Source organism: Molossus molossus, unplaced genomic scaffold (genome assembly GCF_014108415.1).
Source record: "Molossus molossus isolate mMolMol1 unplaced genomic scaffold, mMolMol1.p scaffold_m16_p_3, whole genome shotgun sequence".
In the NCBI taxonomy this organism is placed as follows: domain Eukaryota; kingdom Metazoa; phylum Chordata; class Mammalia; order Chiroptera; family Molossidae; genus Molossus; species Molossus molossus.
Window position 1 is genome coordinate 119,705,165 of NW_023425366.1, and position 25,309 is coordinate 119,730,473.

At 40.6% G+C, this 25,309-nt stretch overlaps 1 protein-coding gene across 1 annotated transcript in view; it reads right to left on the reverse strand.

Moving 5' to 3' along the window:
- LOC118642245 (ATP-binding cassette sub-family A member 17-like) overlaps window positions 1–25,309 on the reverse strand; it is a gene marked incomplete at its 3' end in the record, with an annotated part of 168,845 nt that overhangs the window by 130,734 nt on the left and 12,802 nt on the right. Inside the window, exons 5-11 of the mRNA XM_036279905.1 lie at window positions 23,771–24,030; window positions 16,947–17,063; window positions 15,518–15,635; window positions 9,948–10,121; window positions 7,377–7,549; window positions 6,279–6,422; window positions 2,924–3,053 (exon numbers count right to left, since the gene is read on the reverse strand). Of these exons, the coding sequence (XP_036135798.1) occupies window positions 2,924–3,053; window positions 6,279–6,422; window positions 7,377–7,549; window positions 9,948–10,121; window positions 15,518–15,635; window positions 16,947–17,063; window positions 23,771–24,030 (1,116 nt within the window). The remainder of the gene's footprint in view (window positions 1–2,923; window positions 3,054–6,278; window positions 6,423–7,376; window positions 7,550–9,947; window positions 10,122–15,517; window positions 15,636–16,946; window positions 17,064–23,770; window positions 24,031–25,309) is intronic.

Below are 25,309 nucleotides of genomic sequence, written 5' to 3' on the forward strand. Positions count from 1 at the left end.
CTCTGATCCACAGGCCGATGCTCAACCGCTGAGCCAAACTGGCCAGGGCAGCATCCATTTCTGATAAAAATGCTCAGCAATTTGGGAATAGAGGGATCATATCTCAACATAATAAAGGACATATATGAAAGACCTACAGCCAACATCATACTCAATGGGCAAAAACTAAAAGCATTTCCCTTAAGAACAGGAACAAGACAGGAATGCCCACTTTCACCACTCTTATTTAACATAGTACTGGAAGTCTTAGCCACAGCAATCAGACATGAAGTAAAAATAAAAGAAATCCAAATTGGAAAGGAGAAAGTGAAACTGTCATTATTTGTGGATGACATGATATTATACATAGAAAACCCTAGAGTCCATCAAAAAACTACTAGATTTAATAAATGAATTTGGCAAAGTAGCAGGATACAAAATTAATGTCAAGAAATCAATGGCATTCTTATACACCAATGATGAACTCACAAAAAGAGAAACTGAAAAAAACAATCCCATTTGCCATTGTGGCAAACTTAACCAAAGAAGTAAAGGACCTATTTACAAAAAAGTAAAGGACCTATTTACAGAAAATTATGGGACATTGAAAAAAGAAATAGAGGAACACATAAAAAAAGTGGAAGCACATACCTTGTTCATGGATTGGAAGAATTAACATCATTAAAATGTCCATACTACCCAAAGCAATCTATAGATTCGATGCAATCCCCATTAATATACCAATGACATATTTCACAGAACTAGAACAAATACTTCAAAAGTTCATATGGAACCAAAAAAGGTCCCAAATAGCCACAGCAATCTTGAAAAAGGACAAAGTAGGCAGGATCACAATACCAGATATCAGGTTATACTACAAAGCTAATGTAATTAAAACAGCCTGGTACTGGCACAAGAATAGGCATATAGACCAGTGGAACAGGACAGAGAAGCCAGAAATAGACCCAAGACATTATGCTCAATTAATATTTGACAAAGGGGGCAAGAGCATACAATGGAGTAAAGACAGCCTCTTTAATAAATGGTCTTGGGAAAATTGGACAACTACATGCAAACAAAATGAAACTAGACCATCAACTTACACCATACACCAAAATAAACTCAAAATGGATAAAAGACTTAAATGTGACCCGTGAATCCATAAAAATCCTAGAGGAAAATGTAGGCAACAAAATTTCGGACATCATGAGCAGCAGAATTTTCACTGATACATCACCTAAGGCAACAGAAGCAAAGGAATAAATGAACACATGGGACTACATCAAACTAAAAAGTTTCTGCACAGTAAAAGAAACAACCATCAAAGTGGAAAGGCAACCCACTGTATGGGAGAGCATCATCGCCAATGATACATCAAATAAGGGGTTAATTTCCAAAATATATAGAGTGCTCATACAACTCAACAAAAGGAAGACAAAGAACCCCATTAAAAAATGGGCAGAGGAACTAAATAGACACCACTCCAAACAGGACATACAAATGGCCAAGAGACATATGAGGCAATGCTCAACATCACTAATCATCAGAGAGATGCAAATTAAAACAACAATGAGGTATCTTCACACCTGTCAGAATGTCCACCATCAACAAAGCATCAAACAACAAGTGTTGGCGAGGGTGTAGAGAAAAGGGGACTCTAGTACACTGCTGGTGGGAATGCAGACTGGTGCAACCACTATGGAAAACTCTATGGTGTCACCTCAAAAAATTAAAAATTGAATTGCCATTTAACCCAGTGATCCTACTTCTAGGAATATACCCTAAGAAGCCTGAAACACCAATTGTAAAGAATATATGTACCCCCATGTTCGTAGCAGCACTATTTACAATAGCTAAGATCTGGAAACAGCCCAAATGTCCATCAGTAGACGAATGGATAAAAAAGCTGTGGTACATATACACAATGGAGTGCTATGCAGCTGTAAGAAAGAAAGATCTCTTATCCTTTGAGACGACCTGGAGGGACCTGGAAACTGTTATCCTAAGCTAAACAAGCCAAGTAGAAAAAGACAAATACCACATGATCTCACTTATTTGTGGAATATAATGAACATGACGATCTGAGGAATAGGGTAGACCCAGAGACATAGAAGTAGGGTACTGACTGACAACCCTCAGAAGATGGGTTGGTGGGGGGAGGGAAGAGTTAAACCACAGAACTTATACGCACGTACGCATAACCAAGAGACATGAACAACAAAGCCGGGGGGGTAGGGGGATGGGAAAGAGGGTGTCAATAGGGAAAAAAGGAGAAACATCTGTAACAAAAATAAATGAATGAATGAATGAATGAATGAATGAATGAATGAATGAATGAATGAAAATAAAAGTGCCTCTGGCCATCATAAGCAAATGGATGGATTTTTTGGTTGAGGGATTAGTGGTGCCTCAGTGTACCGGAAAGTTCTGTCTGGAAAGAAACGTGCTAAGCAGTGTTCACAGCTTCTTGATTGTGTATAAGATTAAGTTGCTCAGACTGACTGAGAGAGCCAAAGATATCCTTCTCCTGGTACATGGTAATGTGAACAACCAGATACTACACAGATGGTAAAAAAACAAACAACAAACCAAAAATATGCTTAATATTAAAATGATAGTGAAATCTGCCCTGGCTTGGTTTGGCTCAGAGTTTAGAGCGTTGGCCTGTGGACCAATGAGTAGCAAGTTCGATTTTGGTCAAGGGCACATACCTTGATTGCGGTTTGTCAGGGGCAACTAATTGATGTGTCTCACGTCAATGTTTCTCTCTCTCTCCCTCCCACTCTGTCTGAACAAAAATGGAAAAATATCCTCGGGTAAGGATTAAAAATAATATTTATAATAATAAAATGTCGGTGAAATGTAATAAGGGGAAATGGGACCAAAAATCTAGACCTATGATTTCTTCAGAGCTTCTTCGGGAGTGCTAACTCTGCACACGTACCTGTTAGCATGTAGCAGAGGGTAGTTTTGCCTGCTCCGTTGTGACCCAGGAGAACAGTGATCTGCCCCTGGTACAGATTCATGGTCAGATTTTTGACTGCCATGTATTTATTCTTTCCCTTATAGAACACCTGTTGAAAAATCAAAGTGTGACTGACAGTATAACATGTATATACATGTGGCATTTCTGAAGAATCTCTGACAGGTCAAGCCCCTAGAAAGTTCACCTATCGAAATTCAAGTGGAAATCTAAAAGGGACACCCTCTTTCAGAGTTTACCTTAGTCACTGTTTGGAGCTATTGAGGAACCTAACAGGGAACAATCCCAGGGGTTTTCCTGGATCCCTGGGATCTGGTAGTAGAAAACCTGAACCACAGAGACCAGAGCTTAAGGATGAAGGGCTCAGAACTTAAATATTGAATTTTCTCCCTGCTTCTAAAGCCACACCTTGCTCTGCATTGCCTGGCTAAACCTGAGAAAGGGCGTCCTGCCTCCTTTGTGGGAGGTGTCAATCTAGGTAGAGGATTCTGGACATTGCAGCCTGTTTTCTGAATCAACTGTCTCCAGCATTTCAAATACCATTTTTTGTATCTTATTATACAAGTAATTCATACATAAGAGTATAAGGAAGAGCCCTGGCCGGTTTTGCTCAGTGGTTAGTATGGCGACCCATGGACCAGAGAGATCTGAGTTCAGTTCCCGCTACAGGCACATACCTCGGTTGCAGTTTGTCCCCGGCCTGGTTGGGGTTGTGTGGGTGGCAACCACTCGATGTGTCTCTCTCATATCGATGTTTCTCTCTCTCTCTCTCATATCGATGTTTCTCTCTCTCTCTCTTCCTTCTTCTCTCCCCATCACTCTATGTGATGTTAAGTGCAAAAATGTCCTTGGGTGAGAATAAAAAAGAAAAAAAAAAGAGTATAAGGAAGAAAATAAAATAATCATAATACCACCCTAAGAGATAACCTCACATTTCAGTATATGTCATAGACAATTTCTGTCCTGTCTAATGGTATTTGTGCTAGACTTGAGTCTGTAGTGCAGACACTAGAGTTGAGTGGGATTTAGATGTCACTTCTTCCCACAATGTATCGAATTATGTTTGAAAGCAGGGTATTACCCAAAGAATTTTGGCAAATTTCCCCTTCCCCCTCATTTATTTGATCATGATTGTTTTAAATCAAATATGACAGTCCCATTCATTGACTTTTAGTCTCTCTTTTGCAGTAGATGTGAACATGTGACAGAATTCTAAGCAGTAAGAATAAGGGGTAATCTACTAAGGACAAGAAGGAAGGAAGGAAGGAAGGAAGGAAGGAAGGAAGGAAGGAAGGAAGGAAGGAAGGGAGGGAGGGAGGGAGGGAGGGAGGGAGGGAGGGAGGAAGGAAGGAAGGAAGGAAGGAAGGAAGGAAGGAAGGAAGGAAGGAAGGAAGGAAGGAAGGAAGGAAGGAAGGAAAGAAGGGTCTTGCCGAAAGAAAGCCCTTGGCTCTATCTTTCCCTATATATAAGCTACAGCAGCTGTCTGGTAACCATGAAACGATAAACATGCTGATCAAGGCCAATATGCTTCTAATGGCCCAGGAAAAATACATGAAAGCAAACAAGCAGAAAGAGCTGTGGCCTGGGACAGCTTTACTGAACAGCTGATCATGCCAGAACCATGTGCCTGCATACTACTTGTTATGTGAAAAAAAAAAAAAAAAAATGCAATCCTTGCTTATTGAAGCCACAGTAAATTGGGTAAAGACTTGAGCATTCCTAGCTGCTACTACAGTTCATGAAAGAGCTTGAACGGTCACTGATGTCATAAATCCTCTGGGCTACCATGTGATCCACTTGATTTCACAGGCAGAGGAAGGCGATACAAAGTGTTGAGCCAGAAACTCAACTATGACTATGCAGCATCAACGGTACAGAGTACACTGCCTCTGCTTAGGCTCATAATATTTAAAGAATGGAAGACTCCAAACAAAAAATAATGTCCTAGCCAATTTTGCTCAATGGTTAGAGCAGCAGTTCTCAACCTGTGGGTCGCAACCCCTTTGGGGGTTGAATGATCCTTTCACAGGGGTCGCTTAAGACATAACAGTAACAGCCCTGGCCGGTTTGGCTCAGCGGTTAGAGCGTCGGTCTGCGGTCCTGAGAGACCCGGGTTCGGTTCCCGCTAAGGGCACGTACCTCGGTTGCAGTTTGTCCCCGGCCCTGGTTGGTCGTGCGGGTGGCAGCCACTTGATGTGTTCCTTTCACATTGATGTTTCTCTCTCTCTCTCTGTTCCTCTCTCTCCCTCCCACTCTACCTGAACAAATAAATAAATAAAAAAGACATAACAGTAACAAAATTACAGTTATGAAGTAGCAACGAAAATAGTTTAATGGTTGGGGGTCACCACAACATGAGGAACTGTATTAAAGGGTCTCAGCATTAGGAAAGTTGAGAACTACTGAGTTAGAGTGTTGGCCCTCTGACCAAAGGGTCTGGGGTTCAGTTTGGTCAAGGGCACCATCTGTGCGTTGCAGGTTCATCCCTAACCCCAGTCAGGGTCTTGTGAGATACAACCAATCCATGTGTCTCTCTCACATTGATGTTTCTCTCTCCCTCTCTCCCCCTCCCTCCCTCCATCCCTTCCACTCTCTTAAAAAAAACAATCAATGGGTGTAAGCACAGAGCTTACACCCAGGCATGATACCATGGGCATTCTTAGTCAACACAGGGCTCTGCATGTAGTAAATGCTCAGCAAAACACTTGTGAGAGAACAAACACCTACATTTAGCAGCCAACAGTGAAATCTGGTTTATGATTTGATTTGGTTATGTAAAAATGCTGGTGGAACAAAGTTGGCCATCAAATGGCTGAGTTCCAGTGTGTCCCCAACAAGGGTGTTTGGCATTAAAAGGATAGGAAGACACTGTTCCCAGAGAGATCATCTAGACCCTCCATCCAGCCATTTAACTTTATAACAGGAAATAGGACATTTTATGTTATGTTCCAAATTTTGAGGATAACTTTACAGAAGGGACTTAAAACTCTATCACAAAATGTACTACTGTCAGAATAAAACAGAAGCCTCTGGCCCTGGCCGGTGTGGCTCAGTTGGTTGAAGCATTGTCCCGTACACCAAAAGACAGTGGGTTTGATTCCCAGTCAGGCAGATACCCAGGTTGTGGGTTCAGTCCCTGGTTGGGGCACGTGCAGGAGGCAGCCAATCGATGTTTCTCTTTCACAACAATGTTTCTTTCTCTCTGCCCTCTTCCTTTCTTTAAATATCAATGGAAAAAACAAACAAACAAACAAAAACAAAGAAGCCTCTGTGTACTACTTCTTAAGTTCCTAGAAGGAGATATGTGAGCTGATACCTTGTATAGATGTTGGAGTTCAATTCCCTTCGTCAAACCAGTAGGCTCTTCCTGAATGAACTTGCTTCTTATAGCTTCCTCAGTATTTTCTATGCCCAAGACTGAATGCGTAAGAGATAAAGGTACTTCATGCCAGTAGGAGGGCTAGAGAGGAAGTCAACTTACATGAGTATGTTTAGGTGAACTGAGGCTCTCCTTTTGGAAGAAAAGTATTTTGGTAAATCAAATTCTCTATAACCTCCCCTCACCCCTACTCAAGTTCTCTGGTATCAAATATTAATGGTGCCCGGAGAAATCAAGCAATTTGCTCATGGACTCACTACTAATAAACTGCATTTCACCCTACAACCCATGGTCCCAAAGATGGAGCTACAAAAGATGCCTCATATCCATGCTTCTGATGTACTGGGGTAGCCATTATGTTGGCAATCAGAGTCCCTGTAGGCTGAGGCCTGGAGAAATATAGGACGTTAACAATCTACCTACTTCTCTACACTCCAAGAAGAGTAAGCGTGGCAGCCTTTGCAGAGGGCCGAAGTGAGTATTGTGTAATTCTGACAGGATGAGTCACTTTGCAAACCTGTGGGGCAGGACCACCAGAGACTGGCAGGAAGACTGAATCAGGCATGATGAGCTCAACTTTGTAAGAAAAGGTTAGTCGTCATAGGAGAGAAGTGATTCAGAGAAAGCTCTGCCCTCTGCCAATACCCTGGGGTCACACAGGTCTCAAAGAGCTCCAGGGCCATTCCAACAGCCCAAAGAGGAGAGGGGCAGTGGAGTGCTGAGGGCTCTAGCCTGTGCAGGGTGGTGTCCTGTGGCAGGATGTGGGTACATGTGAGATATCCACAGGCACTCTTGGTGGACTCTGCAGAAGGCATCCACCATGGGGCAAAAGTCACAGAAACTGATACTTGCTGTTAATTATGATCTCTTGGCAACCACAGCTGACAGGTTTGGGGTAAAACCAGATTAGAAAAACAGCTTAGATTTTCTGGAGTTTGAGATTTCAATCAGGATACCACTTAGAAGTGTAGAAATATTGATGACAAGCTATAAAAAGTCTAATGTCAATCTATAAAAAAGCAGATTAGTACTCACCATGATAATGAAGTACCAAGGCTTGGCTATACCATACACCCCTGGGAAGACAGACTCCGTGTACCAGGCCACCAAGCTGTACAAGAAAGAGTCCAGTAGTAGCATCAACAGCACCTGAGTGAAATTAAACTCTCCACTTACACTGCCAACGTTCCTCCACTGGATGCCTGTGCCTGTTCCAAATGAAGGAAAATAGTCACTACAAGCAAAACAGTGGAAATTTATAAAAAGGATATTTTGGTATTAATATGATGACATCTTTATTTTATTTCTCAGTTGGCTCAGAAATTAATGAGGAAAGATGGGTACTATTTACTGGGCCTCTTTAAAACTAAAAGCAATCTAGTCCGGTCGGTGTGGCCCAGTGGTTGAGCGTCGACCCATGGACCAACAGGTCACTGATTCGATTCCTGGTCAGGACACATGCCCAAGTGTGGGCCAAATCCTCAGTGGGGGCATGCAGGAGGTGGCCAATCAATGTCCTCTCTCATCAATGTTTCTATCTCTCTCTCCCTCTCATTTCCTCTCTCTCTAATCAACAAAGGGGAAAAAAACACTAAAAACAATCTAGTAAATAGTAAATTAATAAATAAATCCATAAATGAGAGTCTTCGGTGACAAATCCTACTAGCTGCTCCACAAATATGCAGGTTCTGATTGTAAGGGGCCAAATGTTCCAGCCATACAACCACAGAGTGGGTCCATTAACCCCCAACCCAGAGCTCTGTTTTATGTTGTGGATGCTGATTTCTGCTCAAGATTTGAACTGAAAACTCTGTACTAGACTTATTGAGAAAATGTACAGAGGAATTCCATTGGTTCACTCACTCTAAGGCCTACAATCTGCTTTGAGCAAACAGGTGAGATGAGTAGGGGAACTTAATACAGTGAAGGGATGAGGATTCTATAAAAGAAATATTGTTCTTGGATTTCTAACATCATCAGTTATATGCTTTGAGTTCCTACCTGCTTATGATCATATACATATGCATCTGCATGTCCTTCAGCTATAATAGTAGACATTGCATTTGTGAGTTATCTTGGCCTTTCAGGAAAAAACACTAATCATAAGCTCAACGAGGACAGAGTGCTTTCAAACCAAGAGGACCATCCAGTCCAAGTACTCACCCAAATTCCCTCAACTTTCAACAGATAGGCTCCATAAAGTACACATATGCCATTTTCAAACCTCTATGAGTGTTTACAAATTCTGTGGTCTCATCATTGCTTTGTTAAAGAAAATCCCTCACTTTCAATAAATTCTGGTCAACTTAACATCCTTTATTACATTTTAAGCACTCGTAACCCATTTAGACTATCCTAACTTAACAAAGAAGTTCATTGGTAGGTGATGCCTCTAACCAGGTCATTGAAGATTATCCCAGTCACGGTAAGGAAATCCACAAACTAGATCCAATATCTATCTCCTATTCCTGCTATTTGCTGCTAAACCAAGCTGTACCATTTGGAACTAGAGCTCTAGTATAAAAGCTAACATTGATTAAATCAGGGGGATATAATGCACAGCATAGAGAATATAGTCAATGAAACATAATAACTATGTCCAGTAAATGATGGTTACTAGACTTATTGTGGTGATTACTTCATAAGATATATAAATGTCTAATCACTATGTTGTACATCTGAAACTAATATAATGTATGTCAACTATAATTTTAAAATAAATTAAAAAAACAAAATAAAATGCTAACATCAAGCCATGAAGGCACTTTCTGAAGTAGTTCATCTTAGTACTACTGAAATGTGAAACAGGTCCATTCTGTAAGTACTAAAACTCCACAGAGCTCAGTGGTCCCTACATTTCAATTGATATGTTGGCTGCAATGATTGTAGATGTTCTGAAGAATTCTTCAAACTCCAGAATTTTAAGACAAATGAAAATTTGGGGTTGTATTACAACTGTAAAAGTTTTTTTAATAAAATTTTTTCTTTATTGATTTTAGAGAGAGAGGAAGGGAGAGGTAGAAACATCGATGAGAAGGAACATCGATTGGCTGCTTCCTGCATGCTCAGGTTGGGGATCAGACCCACAACCTGAGCATGTGCCCTGATTGAGAATCAAATCGGTAACCTCTTGGTGCATGGGTCGATGCTCAACCACTGAGCCACACCAACTGGGCTACAACTGTGGAAGTTGTAAGGGAGCTAGAACACTTCTGATGGAAGGTTTCTTAGATCTATCCTAAAAGCTATGAGAATTAAATATGATATCTCTAAATAGTACTATGTTATCTATAAAGTTTTAAAGTGTTATCTGAAATTCTAATCATAAATCTATATATTTCATATCTATATAATTATATAAATCAGGCATAGAATTTCCTAAATCATCAATGTGCTTTAGTTTTTCTCCCAAACTACATTGTAAGTTGTATAATGTGAACCATATCTTATAACTCTTTAGTGTTCCCTACAGTACTTACCAGAGTTGTAAGTGTATTGAACATGTTCAGCACACTAAATGAAATATGTTAGTTATGTGTATTTGAAAATGAAGATCAGATTTGCCTGTCAGCTATGGCAGCTTACCTTGGGAAAGGTAAGGCTTACCTTTTGACTCATATGTGGAGATTAATCGGACTCCCAGTGCCATGGCAACATTTGAGAGGAGACAAAAGATAATCTTTTGGAAGTGGCTCCTCTGGTTGTAGCTGAAAGTGAGGTACACATACGGGACGTAAGTGAAGAAGAAGATGATGCCTCCTAAGGCAGTTGCAATATGGGCTGCAAATTCAAAGGGAAGGAATGAAAAGAGTTTCATCAATAATGCACAAAGAAGTATGACAAAAAACTCTTTTGCCAGCCATGGTAAAGAAAGTATTTCTGCATTTATCTCAGTATTTCAAAAGGGAAGCAATCTTTTAAGAAATTTTGAAAGAAACCATTTATAGTTCCACTTTCACTATCAAAGACTAAGAGCATTTGTGGCTCTTAAAAAAAAATGAGTCAATCCTTATATAAAGGTACCAATATCTAACTGCTTGAAACTTCCTCTGTCTAAACCTGCATTACTATCTCCTACAATGAAGTCCTCTTCTTCAGAGATGAGTGGTAGATTATATAGCATTGCCTGGCACTGTAGCAAGCACTTGATATACAGCAACTTATTTTATCTTCATGACCTTCGTGTTTGACAGAGGAGAAAACCAAGGCTTAGTCATATTAAATACAATTTATCAATGTCATGAAGCTAGTATTATGTGTCAAGCATTCAAGATTTCCTCCATGGAAAGAATGGTCTTGGCATCCTTGTCAAAACTCAATTGGCCATTAGATATATGTGTTTATTTCTAGACTCTGAATTCTATTAATTGTTCTGTATGTCTATACTTTTATGCTAGTACCATACATTTTTCATCCCTGTAGCTTTGTAGTTAGTTTGAAATCAGGAAGTATGAGACCTCCAACTTTGTTCTTTTTCAACATCGCTTGGCTTTTTGAGGCCCCTTCCAATTTCATATGAATTTTAAATTAGCCTGTCCATTTCTGAAAAAAAAAAAAAAGCAGCTGGGCCCTGGCTGGGATTGCTCAGTGGTTAGAACATTGGCTCACACACCAAAGGGTCACTGGTTTGATTCCTTGTCAAGGGCACATACCTGGGTTGCAGGTTCAATGCCCTGGCCCTGGTTGAGGCGTGTGCGGGAGGCAACCAATCAATGTGTCTCTCTCAAATTAATGTTTCTCTCTCTCTCTCTTCCTTTCCCTCCCTCTCTTCCACTCTCTCTAAAAATCAGTGGAAAATATCCTCATGTGAGGATTAACAACAACAAAGAAAGGCATCTGGGATTTTAATAGGTGTTGAATTGAATCTATAGATCACTTTGAGGGATATTGCCATCTTAACAATAGTAAATCTTTCAATTCATGAATACAGGATATCTTTCCACTGATTTGTTGTCTTTGATTTCTTTCAGCAATGTTTTGTAGCTTTCAGTATACAAGTCTTTCATCTCCTTGGTATTTATTCCTAGGTATTTTTCTTTGGGTGCTATTTTAAGTAAAATTGCTTTCTTGAATCCCTTTTCAGAATGCTTATTGCTAGTGTATAGAAATACAACTGATTTTGTGTTGATCTTGTCTCCTGCAAATTTGCTGAATTTCTTTAATAGCTCTAATAGTAACTTTTGTGGATAATTTAGGATTCTCTCTATTAAAGATCACGTCATCTTTGAATAGTTTTACCTCTTTCACTCCAATTGCATGCCTTTTATTTCTTTTTCTTTCCTATTTTCTCTGGTTTGAACCTTCAGTGTGGGAGACTTTTTGCATGGCATCAATTTTGTTAAAATCTGCTCTGCCATCACCTTCCCCAAGACAGGATATCTCTGCCTTCTGCATTTCTTTATCTCTGCATTTTGCATTTCTTTAAGTAACCATTTACTCAACAAGCCAGTCTTTGCTGACCTTTTGTTCCTTTTGTGGTATTTCCTGGAATTGCTTCGGGCAAGCTTGGTGCTTGGCAAAAGGTGCTTCTTGCCCTATATATTGTGTGAATTACCCCTGAATAAACGAGACTTGATCAGAATCCTGTCTTGTCTTCATCTCTCTTGTCCCTCCTCATCCTCACTCCCCCTCTAGAGTCCTCGTTGCTCGACCTGCAGGACGAGTCACTTCAGTACAATGTTGAATTGCAGAAGGAAAAGTAGACATCTTTGTCTTGTTTCTGCTCTTAGGGAAAAGGCTTTCAGTCTTTCACCACTGAATATGATGCTAGCTGTGCAGTGTTCATAAATGCTCACTATCTGGTTCAGAAAGTTTTGTTATATTCTTGTTTGTCAATTTTTTTACCATAAAAGTTATTAAATTTGCCAAATGCTTTTCAATATCAATAAAATTGAAAAAAAATTGTTTTTTTTCTTTATTCTACTAAGTGGTGAATTACATTGGTTGCTTTTCATGTGTTGAATTCTTTTTGCATTTCTGGGATAAATCCCACTTGGAATAATGTATAGTTGTTTTCATTTACTGCTGGATTTGGTTTGCTAGTATTTTGTTGAAGATTTTTTCCATCTACATTCATAAGGGATATTAGTCTGTGGTTTAATTGTGATGACTTTACTGGTTTTGGCATCAAAGAAGTGTTGGCCTATACAATGAGTTAGGAATGTTTGTGTTTTTATTTTTGAGTTGTAAAGCTCATTTTATTTATTCTAGATACAAGTCTCTTATGTTATATATTATTTGCAAATGTTGTCTCCCAGTCTGTAGGTTGTCTTTTCACTTTCTTGATGGTATCCTTTGAAACACAAATTTTTTTAATATTGATGAAGTCCAACTTATCAATCTTCTCTTTTATCACTTGTGCTTTTGGCGTCATATCTAAGAAATCACTGTGTAACTCAAGATCATGAAGATTTCTCCTGTATTTTCTTTGAGGAATCTTATAGTTTCAGTTCTTACATTTAGGTTTATAACTAATTTGAGTTCATTTTTGTGCATGATGTGATATAGAAGTCCAACTCTATTCTTTTGTATGTGAATATCCAATTGTTCCAGCACCATTTGTTGAAAAGACTATTCCTTGACTGCTGAATTGTCTTGGCCTCTTTGTTAAAAATCAATTGATCAGCCCTGGCCGGTTTGGCTCAGCGGTTGGAGCGTCCACCTGCGGTCCGGAGAGACCCAGGTTCAGTTCCCGCTAGGGGCATGTACCTCGGTTGCAGATTGTCCCCGGCCTGGTTGGTCGTGCGGGTGGCAGCCACTCGATGTGTCCCTTTCACATCGATGTTTCCCTCTCTCTCTCTTCCTCTCTCTCCCTCCCACTCTATCTGTACAAAAAGTGGGAAAATGTCCTCGGGTGAGGATAGATAAAAAAAAAAAAATCAATTGATCATTAACTTTGAGTTGTGTGGTGTATTTTTGCTTTCACTTGGCACTTTTTCCTGCTCTTTGCTTCCCACTCTGGTTCTGATTTACTATACTTTTAATCTGGTTTTGTCTCTTAATACAGCCCTGTGCTTAGTTCTTGTATTTGACTACAAGTTCAACTTTTTAGGTTTCAACCTTTGATACTCATACTCCTGGCTCCCCACATAATTTTCTTACATGATCATTACCCCTGCCATGTTCTCCCTAAAGTTAAAGAGAGAGAAGTGGGAAATTAAGTTTAGAGTTTGAAACAAGAAATAGTATTCAGGCCCATTCAACCTCTCAAGGACTCCATCCCCATCTTTTTTATTTATTTATTTATTTATTATTATTATTTTTTAATCCTCACCTGAGGACACTTTTTTGTTCAGGTAGAGTGGGAGGAAGAGAGAGAGAGAGAAACATCGATGTGAAAGGGACACATCGAGTGGCTGCCACCCGCACGACCGACCAGGGCCGGGGACAAACTGCAACCGAGGTACATGCCCTTAGCGGGAACCGAACCCGGGTCTCTCGGGACTACAGGCGGACGCTCTAACCGCTGAGCCAAACCGGCCAGGGCAAAATGGGTAAATTTTTTTTAATTTTATTTTTTATCCTCACCCGAGGACACTTTTTCATTCTTTGTTCAGATAGAGCAGGAGGGAGAGAGAGAGAGAGAGAAACATCGATGTGAAAGGGACACATCGAGTGGCTGCCACCCGCACGACCAACCAGGGCCGGGGACAAACTGCAACCGAGGTACGTGCCCTTAGCGGGAACCGAACCCTGGTCTCTCCGGACCGCAGGCCGACGCTCTAACCGCTGAGCCAAACCAGCCAGGGCTCCATCCCCATCTTGGTAGAACATACAGTCAGCCCTCGCTTATCACAGTTAATCAGTTCCAGACTCTTCTGCAATAAATGAATTTTCCCGAAGTAGGGTTCTTTATTTATAAATTGAATATGTATGAGAGAAACAAACTTGCATGAGGCTGAGCCAATCAGTGGCCAGGATAGGAAGAGGATAGGATAGCCAATCAGTGAACAGCATGCTCTGATTGGCTTGGTTTCATCACACCCACTTTTTTGGAAAAAAGTTATTGCCAACACACAAGGAGTGGTCGAGCAGTTGCACCTGGCATTGAAGGATTTGCAGGGGTGCTCGAATACATAAGCCTACAGTCAATATGTACAGTAATTTTAATTTTAATTGAAATACAGGGGTGTATAGTTGACTCAGACAACCGAGCACACACTGTATCATTATCACTGTCTTATCCTCACCCGAGGACATTTTTCCATTTTTTGTTCAGGTAGAGTGGGAGGGAGAGAGAGGAACAGAGAGAGAGAGAGAAACATCGACGTGAAAGGAACACATCGAGTGGCTGCCACCCGCACAACTGACCAGAGCCGGGGACAAACTGCAACCGAGGCACGCGCCCTTAGCGGGAACCGAACCCGGGTCTCTCAGGACCGCAGGCCGATGCTCTAACCGCTGAGCCAAACCGGCCAGGGTATTATCACTGACTTGATCAACTTTTTAATGAATATATTTGAAAAACCCACGATAGAGTGAAGCCATGAAAGTCGAAGCATGAAGTGGCGAGGGATGACTGTACTATTTGATATAAAATATTCACAAATGTAAATAATAAACTGCCTGGCTTCATTTATTTCACACTTTGCTTTTTGCCCAAGATTCTTAAACCCTCTTTTTTATTATCCCCAACTGCTGAAGATCTGTCTTCTATTAATGTTTCTGTCTTTACCTCTCCAGGTTGAACCACAAATCAATTCTGCACTCTGACTTTAACATCACTTACCATTACTTTTGTCCCTTGTGGTTCATCAATTCTACCAATAGTTTTAGAGATAATACCTTTCCTGACAGAACCAATTTTTCAGGAATTATTCTCTTACTATGGTGTCTTAGAAGCCACACTACTGTTATGCCCTGATTTTATTATCAAGACCTGGAAAACTATCTGCCCTGGATGTGTTAGCCTTCATTTTTTTCCATGTTGGGACTTAGTGTTTGTATGCTTTAGAAATGATGTTTAGAAGCCAAATGAAACACAAAAATAATACATATATGGAGATGTTTCCATAAGTTCTTAATTGGGAAAAGAATTATTCCATTGCTAAAATAACCATAAAAGTAAAGACTTGACTCTGGACGAATAGTAATGTTGTAGATAATGGGAATAGCAATGGTATCAGAAAAAGGAGTTATAAACACACTTTCTAACAGAAAATTGTATCTGGACTCACCTCTCTGGAAGAATGTGCTGATCATGAATGCAAAGAAAATTGTGGCAATGGCAAAACACATTAGAAAAACAAATATCAAACTAGGGTCACTGTTCATGAACACTGCTTTTTTGTTTACCTACAAAACAATCACAGATGCACATAATTTTTACATGGAAAGAATGAGGAGAAGGCATAAAATGCCCTTAAAACAATATGTGAATTTTTTAAAAAACAAGATTATCTTTTTATTTTATCTTATTGTTTATCCTCACCCAAGGACATTTTTGCATTTATCTTCAGATAGAGCAGGAGGGAGAGAGGGAAGAAGAGAGAGAGAGAAACATCGATGCGAGAGAGACACAACGACTGGTTGACACCCACACGACCCCAACCGGGGCTGGGGACAAACTGTAACTGAGGTACATGCCCTTAGTGGGCACTGAACCCAGGATTCTTCAGTCCATGGGCCAACGCTCTAACCACTGAGTAAACCAGCCAGGGCAAATAACAAGATTACCTTAAACTAAATAATATATAGAGATTTTTAAGGCAGACCTTTGATCCAGCTTCCATTACCATTTACAAATTATGCTCTGTATATGTATCTTTTTAAAGAAAAGCATAAGCTGGAATTCAATTTCTGACCAATGTGAATTTTTTTTGTCCTCATCCGAGGACATTTTTGCATTTATCTTCAGATAGAGCAGGAGGGAGGGAGGGAGGGAGAGAGAGAGAGAGAAAAACATTGGTTCGAGAGAGAACACATCAACTGGTTGCCACCCACACGACCCCAACCGGGGTGGGGACAAACTACAACCAAGTTATATGCCCTTAGCGGGAACCGAACCCAGAACTCTCTAGTCTGCAGGCTGATGCTCTAACCATTGAGAAAAACTGGCCAGGGCTCGTATTTCTTTTGATATCTATGTATCCTCTTTTTAATGCTTTCTAGCCATTTTCTTTGTTTTATATATTTATATTTTTTATATAGTCTGGAGAATTTCTTGCTTTCTTTTGTTCAAAATACCCCAATTTTAGTAATTTAGAAGGTATATTTTCATTTTTCTACATAGTGGGTTATAATTTAGTCATTAAATGGAAGCTAATGGAACACCAAATTCCATTGACAGCATAAAAGAAAAAAAAATTAACATGATACCATGGGCATAAAAGAATGTTCTTATCTTTTCACCACACCCAAGGCCAATAGTTGAAGACCAAGGAACTGAAGGGAGGCAATGCATTCTCAGATCCTAAAGTTTAAATGTTTAATTCCCCCAAAGTTTTAGCAAATACCGCCACATATCGACCTGAGGTTTTCTAAGTATTAATCAATAACTGAGTTTTCATCATCTATTGAACCTCAGCACCACCACCTATACTACACCAAATTTCTTTCCCACCTTCTCGTGGCTTAAGCACATGCTGAAGGATAAGAGACACATACCTTTGTACAGAAGAGAATGGTCATGAAAGAAACAACAATGAAGGCAGAAATGAAGAATATAATGAACCAAGCAACCCAGTGTTGCCAGTTGTGCAGTCCCATCATACACATATACTCCTAGAAAAAGCAAAAGAACCAGACGTTACACAAGCTAATACTCACTTCCAACGGGTCTGGTTTAGCTAGCTGTCTGTTACTGAAACTCCAGCAGACTGGGATGAAGGGTCATGGGGGTAATGGAGACTGAGAAAATTGGAGAGACCTACAAATGAGCGAGTAGCATTTATCTGGTTTAGATATAGTAGAGGTCGGCTTTGTGTTAAAATTATTCTTCTTTTGCAATGATAAGTATGCTGTTAGTTCATTCAATTATTACATGCCTAATATAAATGAATGGCTCCTGTGGCCCTGAGGATAGAATCTAAATTCCTTGGAATCCTATGCTCTGGTCACACAAAACTTCCTGTAATTCACTGAACACGCCATGACCCCTATGTCTTTTTTAAAATTTTTTCTTCTCACACATGTTGTTCCAACTCATTTTTCTCTCATCCTCTCTTTATCTAGCAAAATCTTACTTGATTTTTAAAACCTAGTTCAAGAGGTACCTGCTCCATTAAGCCTTCTCTGGTCAGTGTGCCTATCCTCCACACAGCCATAACATCTATACATTCCATTACCTTAATTCTTATGATTCTTTTCTTTTTTTAAATCCTCACCCCCAGGACATTTTTCCATGTATCTTTAGACAGATTAGGAGGGAGGGAGGAAGGGAGTGAGGAAGAGAGAGAGAGAAACATTGGTGCGAGAGACACACATCAACTGGTTGCTTCCCACGTGACCCCAACCAGGGCCAGGGAAGAACTGCAACCAAGGTATGTGCCCTTGGCAGGAATCGAACCTGGGTCTCATTGGTCCACGGGCTGACACTCCAACTGCTGAGCCCGGGCTGAATTTTTTTCTTTATTGATTTTTTGAGAGAGAAGAAGAGAGAGGGAGAGAGATAGAAACATCCATGAGAGAGATCATTGACTGGCTACCTCCTGCTTGCCCCACACTGGGGATCGGGCCCACAATCTGGGCATGTGCCCTGACCAGGAATCAAACTGGCGAGTTCTTGGTGTATGGGTCGATACTCAACCACTGAGTCACATCAGCCAGGCAACACTTGTGATTCTTTTTAACATTTAGCTTTATTGCCGTGAACTGCCTGAGGGAAAGGACTGTGTCTCTAATGCGTGTGTCCAGTAAATGTAAGTCACTCAGTAAATGTTTGATAAGTGAATAAATGCAAAGCACTGTTCTAGGTACCATGCAGGAAAAGTGAAAAATATAAAAGGCAGAGCTACTGCTTTCCAAAATTTCACAATCTAGTATTAGAGATGCATTGATGATAATAGCCCTATGTACTCCACACTGTAAGCATCGGAATAGCCTTTTTATCTTTTACAATTGGAACTAGTAATGGGTCAATGAGCAAATTGGTTAAAGCAGGAAATCATAAAAATGATACACACACAACTTAAAATTTTATTTTCACTTATAACATATAAATGTGTAATGTGTGCCAGTATTCTAATGTCAGAACACAAACTCTTCTTATTAAGCATGGACCTGCTCATTGGAGCACTAACATAACACTCACCATAAAACTCACTCCAGGATCACAGCCTTGAAAGTGAATAAACACAGATGTGAAGCAAACTAATACAGACTCTGCCTGGGTTTTTATGAAAAGTTTTCCCAAATTTTACAGTGGTTTCACCCACATGAAATTGACTAACATGTTTTTTAAAAGTTGCCTTACTGAATCTTTCCAAAACATTCAACTAAACTTTTTTATTATTATTTTTTTAGAGAGAGAGAGAAAAACAAAACAAAACAAAACATCAATTTGTTGTTCCACTTAGTTATACATTTATTGGTTGATTCTTGTATGTGCCCTGACCAGGGATCAAATCCACAACCTTGGCATATTGGGACGATGCTCTAACCAACTAAATCAGCTGGCCAGGGCTCAACTAAACTTTCAAAGGCAACTTCAGTCCATTCCATCCATTTATATAATGTTTAATTAAATCACAAATTACTAGAACAAGCATAGTATACGACATTTAGGAAAAGACTTGGTAAGCATACAACTCAGTAGGTGAGAGGTGATAAGCCCATGTGTACTAGAGAGAAGCATTCCAGCTGCCATGTGCTGGGAGCTTCCATTGGAAAGCTTTACAGAAGCGATGAAGTGTCAGTTAATGTGAGAACTGATTTTGTTACCAGACAGGAACTGGGGGCCTGGAGGGGGTCTGCCTTTGGCCGGCCTGTAGTATGTGGGTTCTTGATTTCATGCAGAAAAAATTTTATTCACAACACAAGTCCAAGTGATTATGAGAGTACATTTATTAAAGCTGGGGACAGTGAAACAAGAAAGGGCTCAGGACAGAAGCAACAGGAGAGAGCCTCGGTGGGGCTGCTTAGCTCAGTGAGAAGTTTGAAAAAAGGGGGCCTTGGAGACAGGTACAGGGGGTTAGCCCTGGATAAGCTGCCACTGCCCACTGCTCCTCTGCTTGTAAGTCTCGTGGGGACCCTTAGAGTTTAGGAGATGCATGCCAGAGGAGGAGGAAGAGTGGGAAGGGAAAGGCATGGGCATGTTCCAGGGAGGGAGAGCACACACTGGGTCCTTCATTTTGAGGGTTGTTAAAGGCTGAGAGTTCAGGGGAGGTCTTAGACAAGGGTCTCAGTAGAATATTTATCAGCTTTCTGCTGATATGCCAAAATGAGATTTATTCCCTTAACTTCATCTGTCCTTGGGTAGCAAATAGTACTAATTGGATTTCTGCTATCTATCTCCCTGAGTATGGTGATTTAAGCTATTTACCCTTTGGCTGGGGGAGGAGACATGTAAACCATTTACTCCTAAGTGTCCTTGGTTAGGGAAGATAGGGTTTTGAGATTTACTAGATGGCTGTAAACTGCTTGCCATTTAACTAGTATCTGTCTCAGTTTCCCTATTTCACTTGTCCTGGCTTACTTAGCCTGTCTCAATTACATAGAGATCAGATAAGAAAGCTTCCTCTATACTATAATAGAGGTGGAAACTACATGCTGTGGGAAGATGGGATGAGAGATTATTGAAATTTAGAAAGGCTTCCCGAAGGAGGTGAACTGCAATATGAAATTTGAAGTAAAAGGTACTCCAAATAGAGGGTCCCACCTACAGGAGAAATAGTACAGCTAGCAACTATTTAAGGACTAGAAAGGGGCCTGTTCAACTAGAGAAAACAGCTTCCACAGAGGTGGGATGGTCCAGATGGCTTCTAAATTAAAGATGATTCATTTTAATTCTCCTTAAGCCATTTACATAGAACATTTTACAACTAGATCAACATGAGCTAGTCCAAGAAGAGCCTAGCTCTCAGAATACTGGTTGTGTTTTGTATTCAAAGAAAATGACACCAGTTTCTCTGCCCCCTTTCTCCCTCCTTGGTCCTAGAGACAAACACTGTCGGGGCATTCTCCCTCATGGAACAGATCCCATATTAATGACTTCTCCTGAAATATAATTTACCTACTCCTGGGTCCTTACCGAGGAAGAGTTAAAAGGTTTGGGATGAGCCACAGGCTATTATCTGAATAGACAGGAAGAGCCAACTGCATTGCTTCTCTCAGCTTTCAAGGCTATAGGCTTTTATAGAACCCCCGCAGTGGACTACCTTTTCCAGACAATTCACGCCGCAGAAACAGAGCATGTTCCTCTGGCATATTTCATCTGAGATTCCACTTGGAAAATATGAAGCTTAATTATTGGAAATCTCTTTTTACATTGCTTAGGGAAAGATATTCTTATCTGAGAATGAAAACTGTTTTTTATTGCTAGGTCATATTGTCCTACATAAAGTTATCTTGAAATTATTTATCTCTTTGTGACTCAAATTACCTCCTCTGCTACAAAAGAATAATAGTAGTCAGCCCTGGCCATGTGGCTCAGTTGGAATGTAGTTCCATACACCAAAAGGTTGTGGTTCAATTCCCAGTCATGGCACATACCTAAGTTGCAGGTTAGATCCTGGGTCGAGGGGCGCATACGGGAGGCAACTGATTGATGTTTCTCTCTCACATTGATATCTCTTTCTCTCAAATCAATAAAAACATATCCTTAGGTGAGGATTAAAAATACTAATACCAATAGTCATTATCACATAGAATTGTGTATCAGTTGGGGTCCCTAAAGGAAACTGATATTACAATCAAATTAGTATAATGTGAGGAGGGTTTGTTTTTATTTTTTATTTTATTTTTATAAGAGTTTATTTGTGCCAAACTGACAACATATGCTGGGAGCAAGATCTCAAATGCTCCTGAAGAGGGTTTGTTTTTATCAGGCCTAATTACAAACGCCTGCACAGGGACAGGAACCCATACGGGACAATGCAGAAACCTAGGGCTTGCAGCAGCAGAGTCATTACTACCTTTGTGCCCAAAGGAATGAAAAGAAGAAAGAGAGGTTTCCAGAGCCCAGAAGGGGAAAGAGTCATGTGGATCAAGGTACTTTGAGAGAACAGTGACTTTTAGCCAGGTTCCCACAGTGGAAATAAGCTTTTGGAATGCCTGCAGGTCAGCCTTCAGGGCAGAGAGCAAGGTGAACGGTGGAGTGAATCTGGAGGATCAAACACAGAATTTCAATACAAGCTGTTAAGAGGGTGAAATGAATCAGTGCTTCAGAGCATTTCCTAACGCATGGAAGGTACCATAAACAGGTGTATAGTATGTGAGGACATGGGCCCATTCCCATGCTCCAACTCCCCTCCCACCCTGTGGGAATACGGTGAAGGCCATCAGTAATCGGACTGTGAGACCTTGGGAGCCTTGCCAGCTCTTGTCAGGAAAACAGCTAGTGTTTTGATCTCACACAACCTGTGCCCAGGCACATCCCCATCCTCCTGCATGCCCTGTTCTGCTTTGTTTTCTGTACTTTATATAATCTTGTTCTGAAATGTCAGGGTGTGGGAAAAACTTCATCCGCACCCCTCCTCTGTGCACACATAAGTCCTAGTAAACCCATGTCTTTCAGCCCTCTGGGTTATTTCTTTTTTTTTTTTTAATCCTCACCCGAGGATATTTTTCCATTTATCTTCAGATAGAATGGGAGGAAGGGAGGGAGGGGGAGAGAGAGAGAGAGAGAGAGAGAAACATTGACTTGAGAGAGACAGATTGACTGGTTGCCTCCCACACAACCCAACCAGGGCTGGGGACGAACCCCAACTGAGGTACGTGCCCTTGACCAGAACCGAACCTGTGACTCATTGGTTCACAAGCTGACGCTCTAACCACTGAGCAAACTGGCCAGGGCTATTCTAAATTTTTAAATGTCTTTTAGAAGAGAGGTGATCCTATTTATATGTATTATTGTAACTGCCATGTTTGGTTTTCTGTTACCTCATTTAATATTATAACTTCAGTGTACTTTTTTATGACTTCCTTTGTTTTCTGTCTTTCGTTATATGGACTATGTTTTGTTTCTTTTTATTTTCTCCAGTGTTTTAAAAGTTATATGTCCTACTTTTAAATACTATTGGTGGTTATTTTTAAGTTTTGCAAAAGCATTCTTTAATCTATGTTTGTCTAAAGAGCAGACTGGACCGACTGGACCCAAGGGTAAAACAGGAAACACATGGCCAATTTAACTACTAGGTGCAAACATTTGATGCCTCCACCAATTTGTTGCTGAAACAATTTAACAAACAGGGAAGGGAAAACTCCCTCCCATACCTGGGGACTAAAAGAGGATTCCAATAGCACACAGGAAGGTTCTAGTTTCCCTGGTATTCTTTTTTTTTTTTTTCCAGTTGGTGCAGAGTTACAGCCTGTTGTTCCACTATCATTCATTGCAGCAAAAAGCAGATTCCCCTGCCTTACCATCCTGTAAAAGTAAAGTACTTCCACAGGCAGCCTCATGAGGCCATATCAGTTCAACCATTCCTGACAACTGAATGCCCAAGAGCAGAGCAAACCAGACATCATCGGTGAGACCAAGCATGGCTCTAGGAGCCACTGGCGGGCTATTTTAATATATAATCATAAGAATCAGTAAAAGTAGAAGAAAATTAGAGTGAGAAGAGAAGAATATTTTTTAAGTAAAAAGGGAAGAGAAAAGTAACAGGAGAGAGTAGGCACACAGAGGAGTGCAGTGAGTACAATAACTATGCAGGATCAACCTTGTCTGAAGTGTCTTCCTAGAGAATGCTTCCCTTTCAGCAAAATGAGTGTGTTAATTTTGGATGATTATTCCCTACCTCTTAGTTTATCAATTAATCATTTCACAAGCATTTTCTGAGCACCTACCATGCGTAAGACAACAAGCTAGCAAAACAGGGACCTGTAGGCTGGACCTTCCCAGTCTTAAAGCAAGGATTCATGTAGAAACAAGAGATGGCATTGCCTCAGTTGCAAGCAGGTTAAAATGATGAAAGAATCCCTGGCTGGTGTGGCTCAGTTGGTTGCCAGTTCATTTCCCAGTCAGGGCACATGCCCAGGTTGTGGGTTCAATCCCCAGTAAGAGTTGTGCAGGAGGCAGCTGATTGATGTTTCCCTCTCACATCAATGTTTCTCTCCCTGTCTCTTCTTCTCTCTCTAAAATATCAATTTTAAAAATCGTTTTTAAAAATGATGAAAGAACGTCCAAGTTCCAACTCAACTTGGAGGTCATTCTGATATTGAAGCAACTTCTTACCTGCCTTGGTCTCATTCCTACTCTGGTCATTTTTCATTAGCAGCTCCCTTACATTTCTGTCCTGGGAGAAGCATGCATCCAACATAGATGGAGTTACCTTCAATTTTCTCTCTTTCTCCAGTGTAATGGAATTGATAACCATAAGCATGATGCAGATGAAGCTGAGCATGAGGAGAATAGGCATCTCATTCTGAAGGATCAAGAAGAAGTTGTCATGGACATAGGCTCCATGTGGGAATCTCTTCAGAAACACTTTGAGATTCTCAAACATTTTGATCGTCTCACTGAGAGCATGGTGCTGCATGATGGCTTTATCCATTGCATGCTGTATGGCCAGGAAGCCTTCATCACTGTATCCTACATGAGAAAATAGTGGATATCAAGCATAAGAGATTAAGAAAGACTGAAGAGACCTGGCCGGTTTGGCTCAGCGGTTAGAGCGTTCACTTGCGGTCCCGAGAGACCCAGGTTTGGTTCCCGCTAAGGGTGCGTACCTCGGTTGCAGTTTGTCCCTGGCCCTGGTTGGTCGTGCAGGTGGCAGCCACTCAATGTGTCCCTTTCACATTGATGCTTCTCTCTCTCTCTCTCTCCCTCCCACTCTATCTGAACAAAAAATGGAAAAATGTCCTCAGGTGAGGGTTAAAAAAAAAAGAAGAAATACTGAAGATACAAAACAATGGGTAATCCTAATGGATCATGGCTAGTCATTCATAAAGACTATAATCATTCATATAGACTAGTCATTCATATAGACAGAAGTAGGAGAGGCATCCCTATAGTCCACATGCTACAATATGAGAGAAAGAGCAGAAAGTCACAGTGGAACCCCTGTAGCTGAGTGATGGTGTCTTTTATCAGAAAATAGGGTAAGGGGTCCTATGCAGATAAAACAAGGGCTATCCAATATAACAATCTCCCAGGGTAAGGCCACATTTTCTCTCCTAAGTACTCAGGCTTCAGAAAAAGGATGCCCATTCTATAGTTTTTTGTTGTTGTTTTTTTAGTCCTCACCTGAGGACATTTTTCCATATATCTCAGATAGAGTGGGGGAGGGAAAGAGAGGGAGAAAGAGAAACCTCCATGTGAGAGCACTACATCAAGTAGTTGCTTCCCACACAACCCTGATCAGGGCCTGGGACAAACTGCAACCGAGGTACGTGCCTTTGACTGGAATTGAACCCACGATTCTTTGGTCCAAGGGCCGACACTCTAACTGCTGAGCCAAACCAGCCAGGGCCATTCTGTAGTTTTGATCATCCAGCACCTGTGAGATGTTTAAATGCAAAGTACTTGAAAGACACAGCCCACCCTCATCTGCTGTGCTGTCTCTGAGTTATCACTGCTGTAGTACAAGAATTATGATCACTGGATTTTGCTGCCAAGATTCAATAACAGTCTTTACCATAATCAACCCTTATTTCAATACAGTGTGGTTGGGACCTGGCCAGGTAGCTCATTTAGTTAGAGTGTCAACCCATACACCAAGGTTGCAGGTTTCGATCCCCAGTCAGAACACATAAAATATAATAATCAACCAATGAATGCATAAATAAGTCAAACAACAATAAATGTTTCTCTCTTTCTCCCTTCCTCTCTCTCTAAAATCAATTAACAAATAAAAATTTTAAAAGTACCA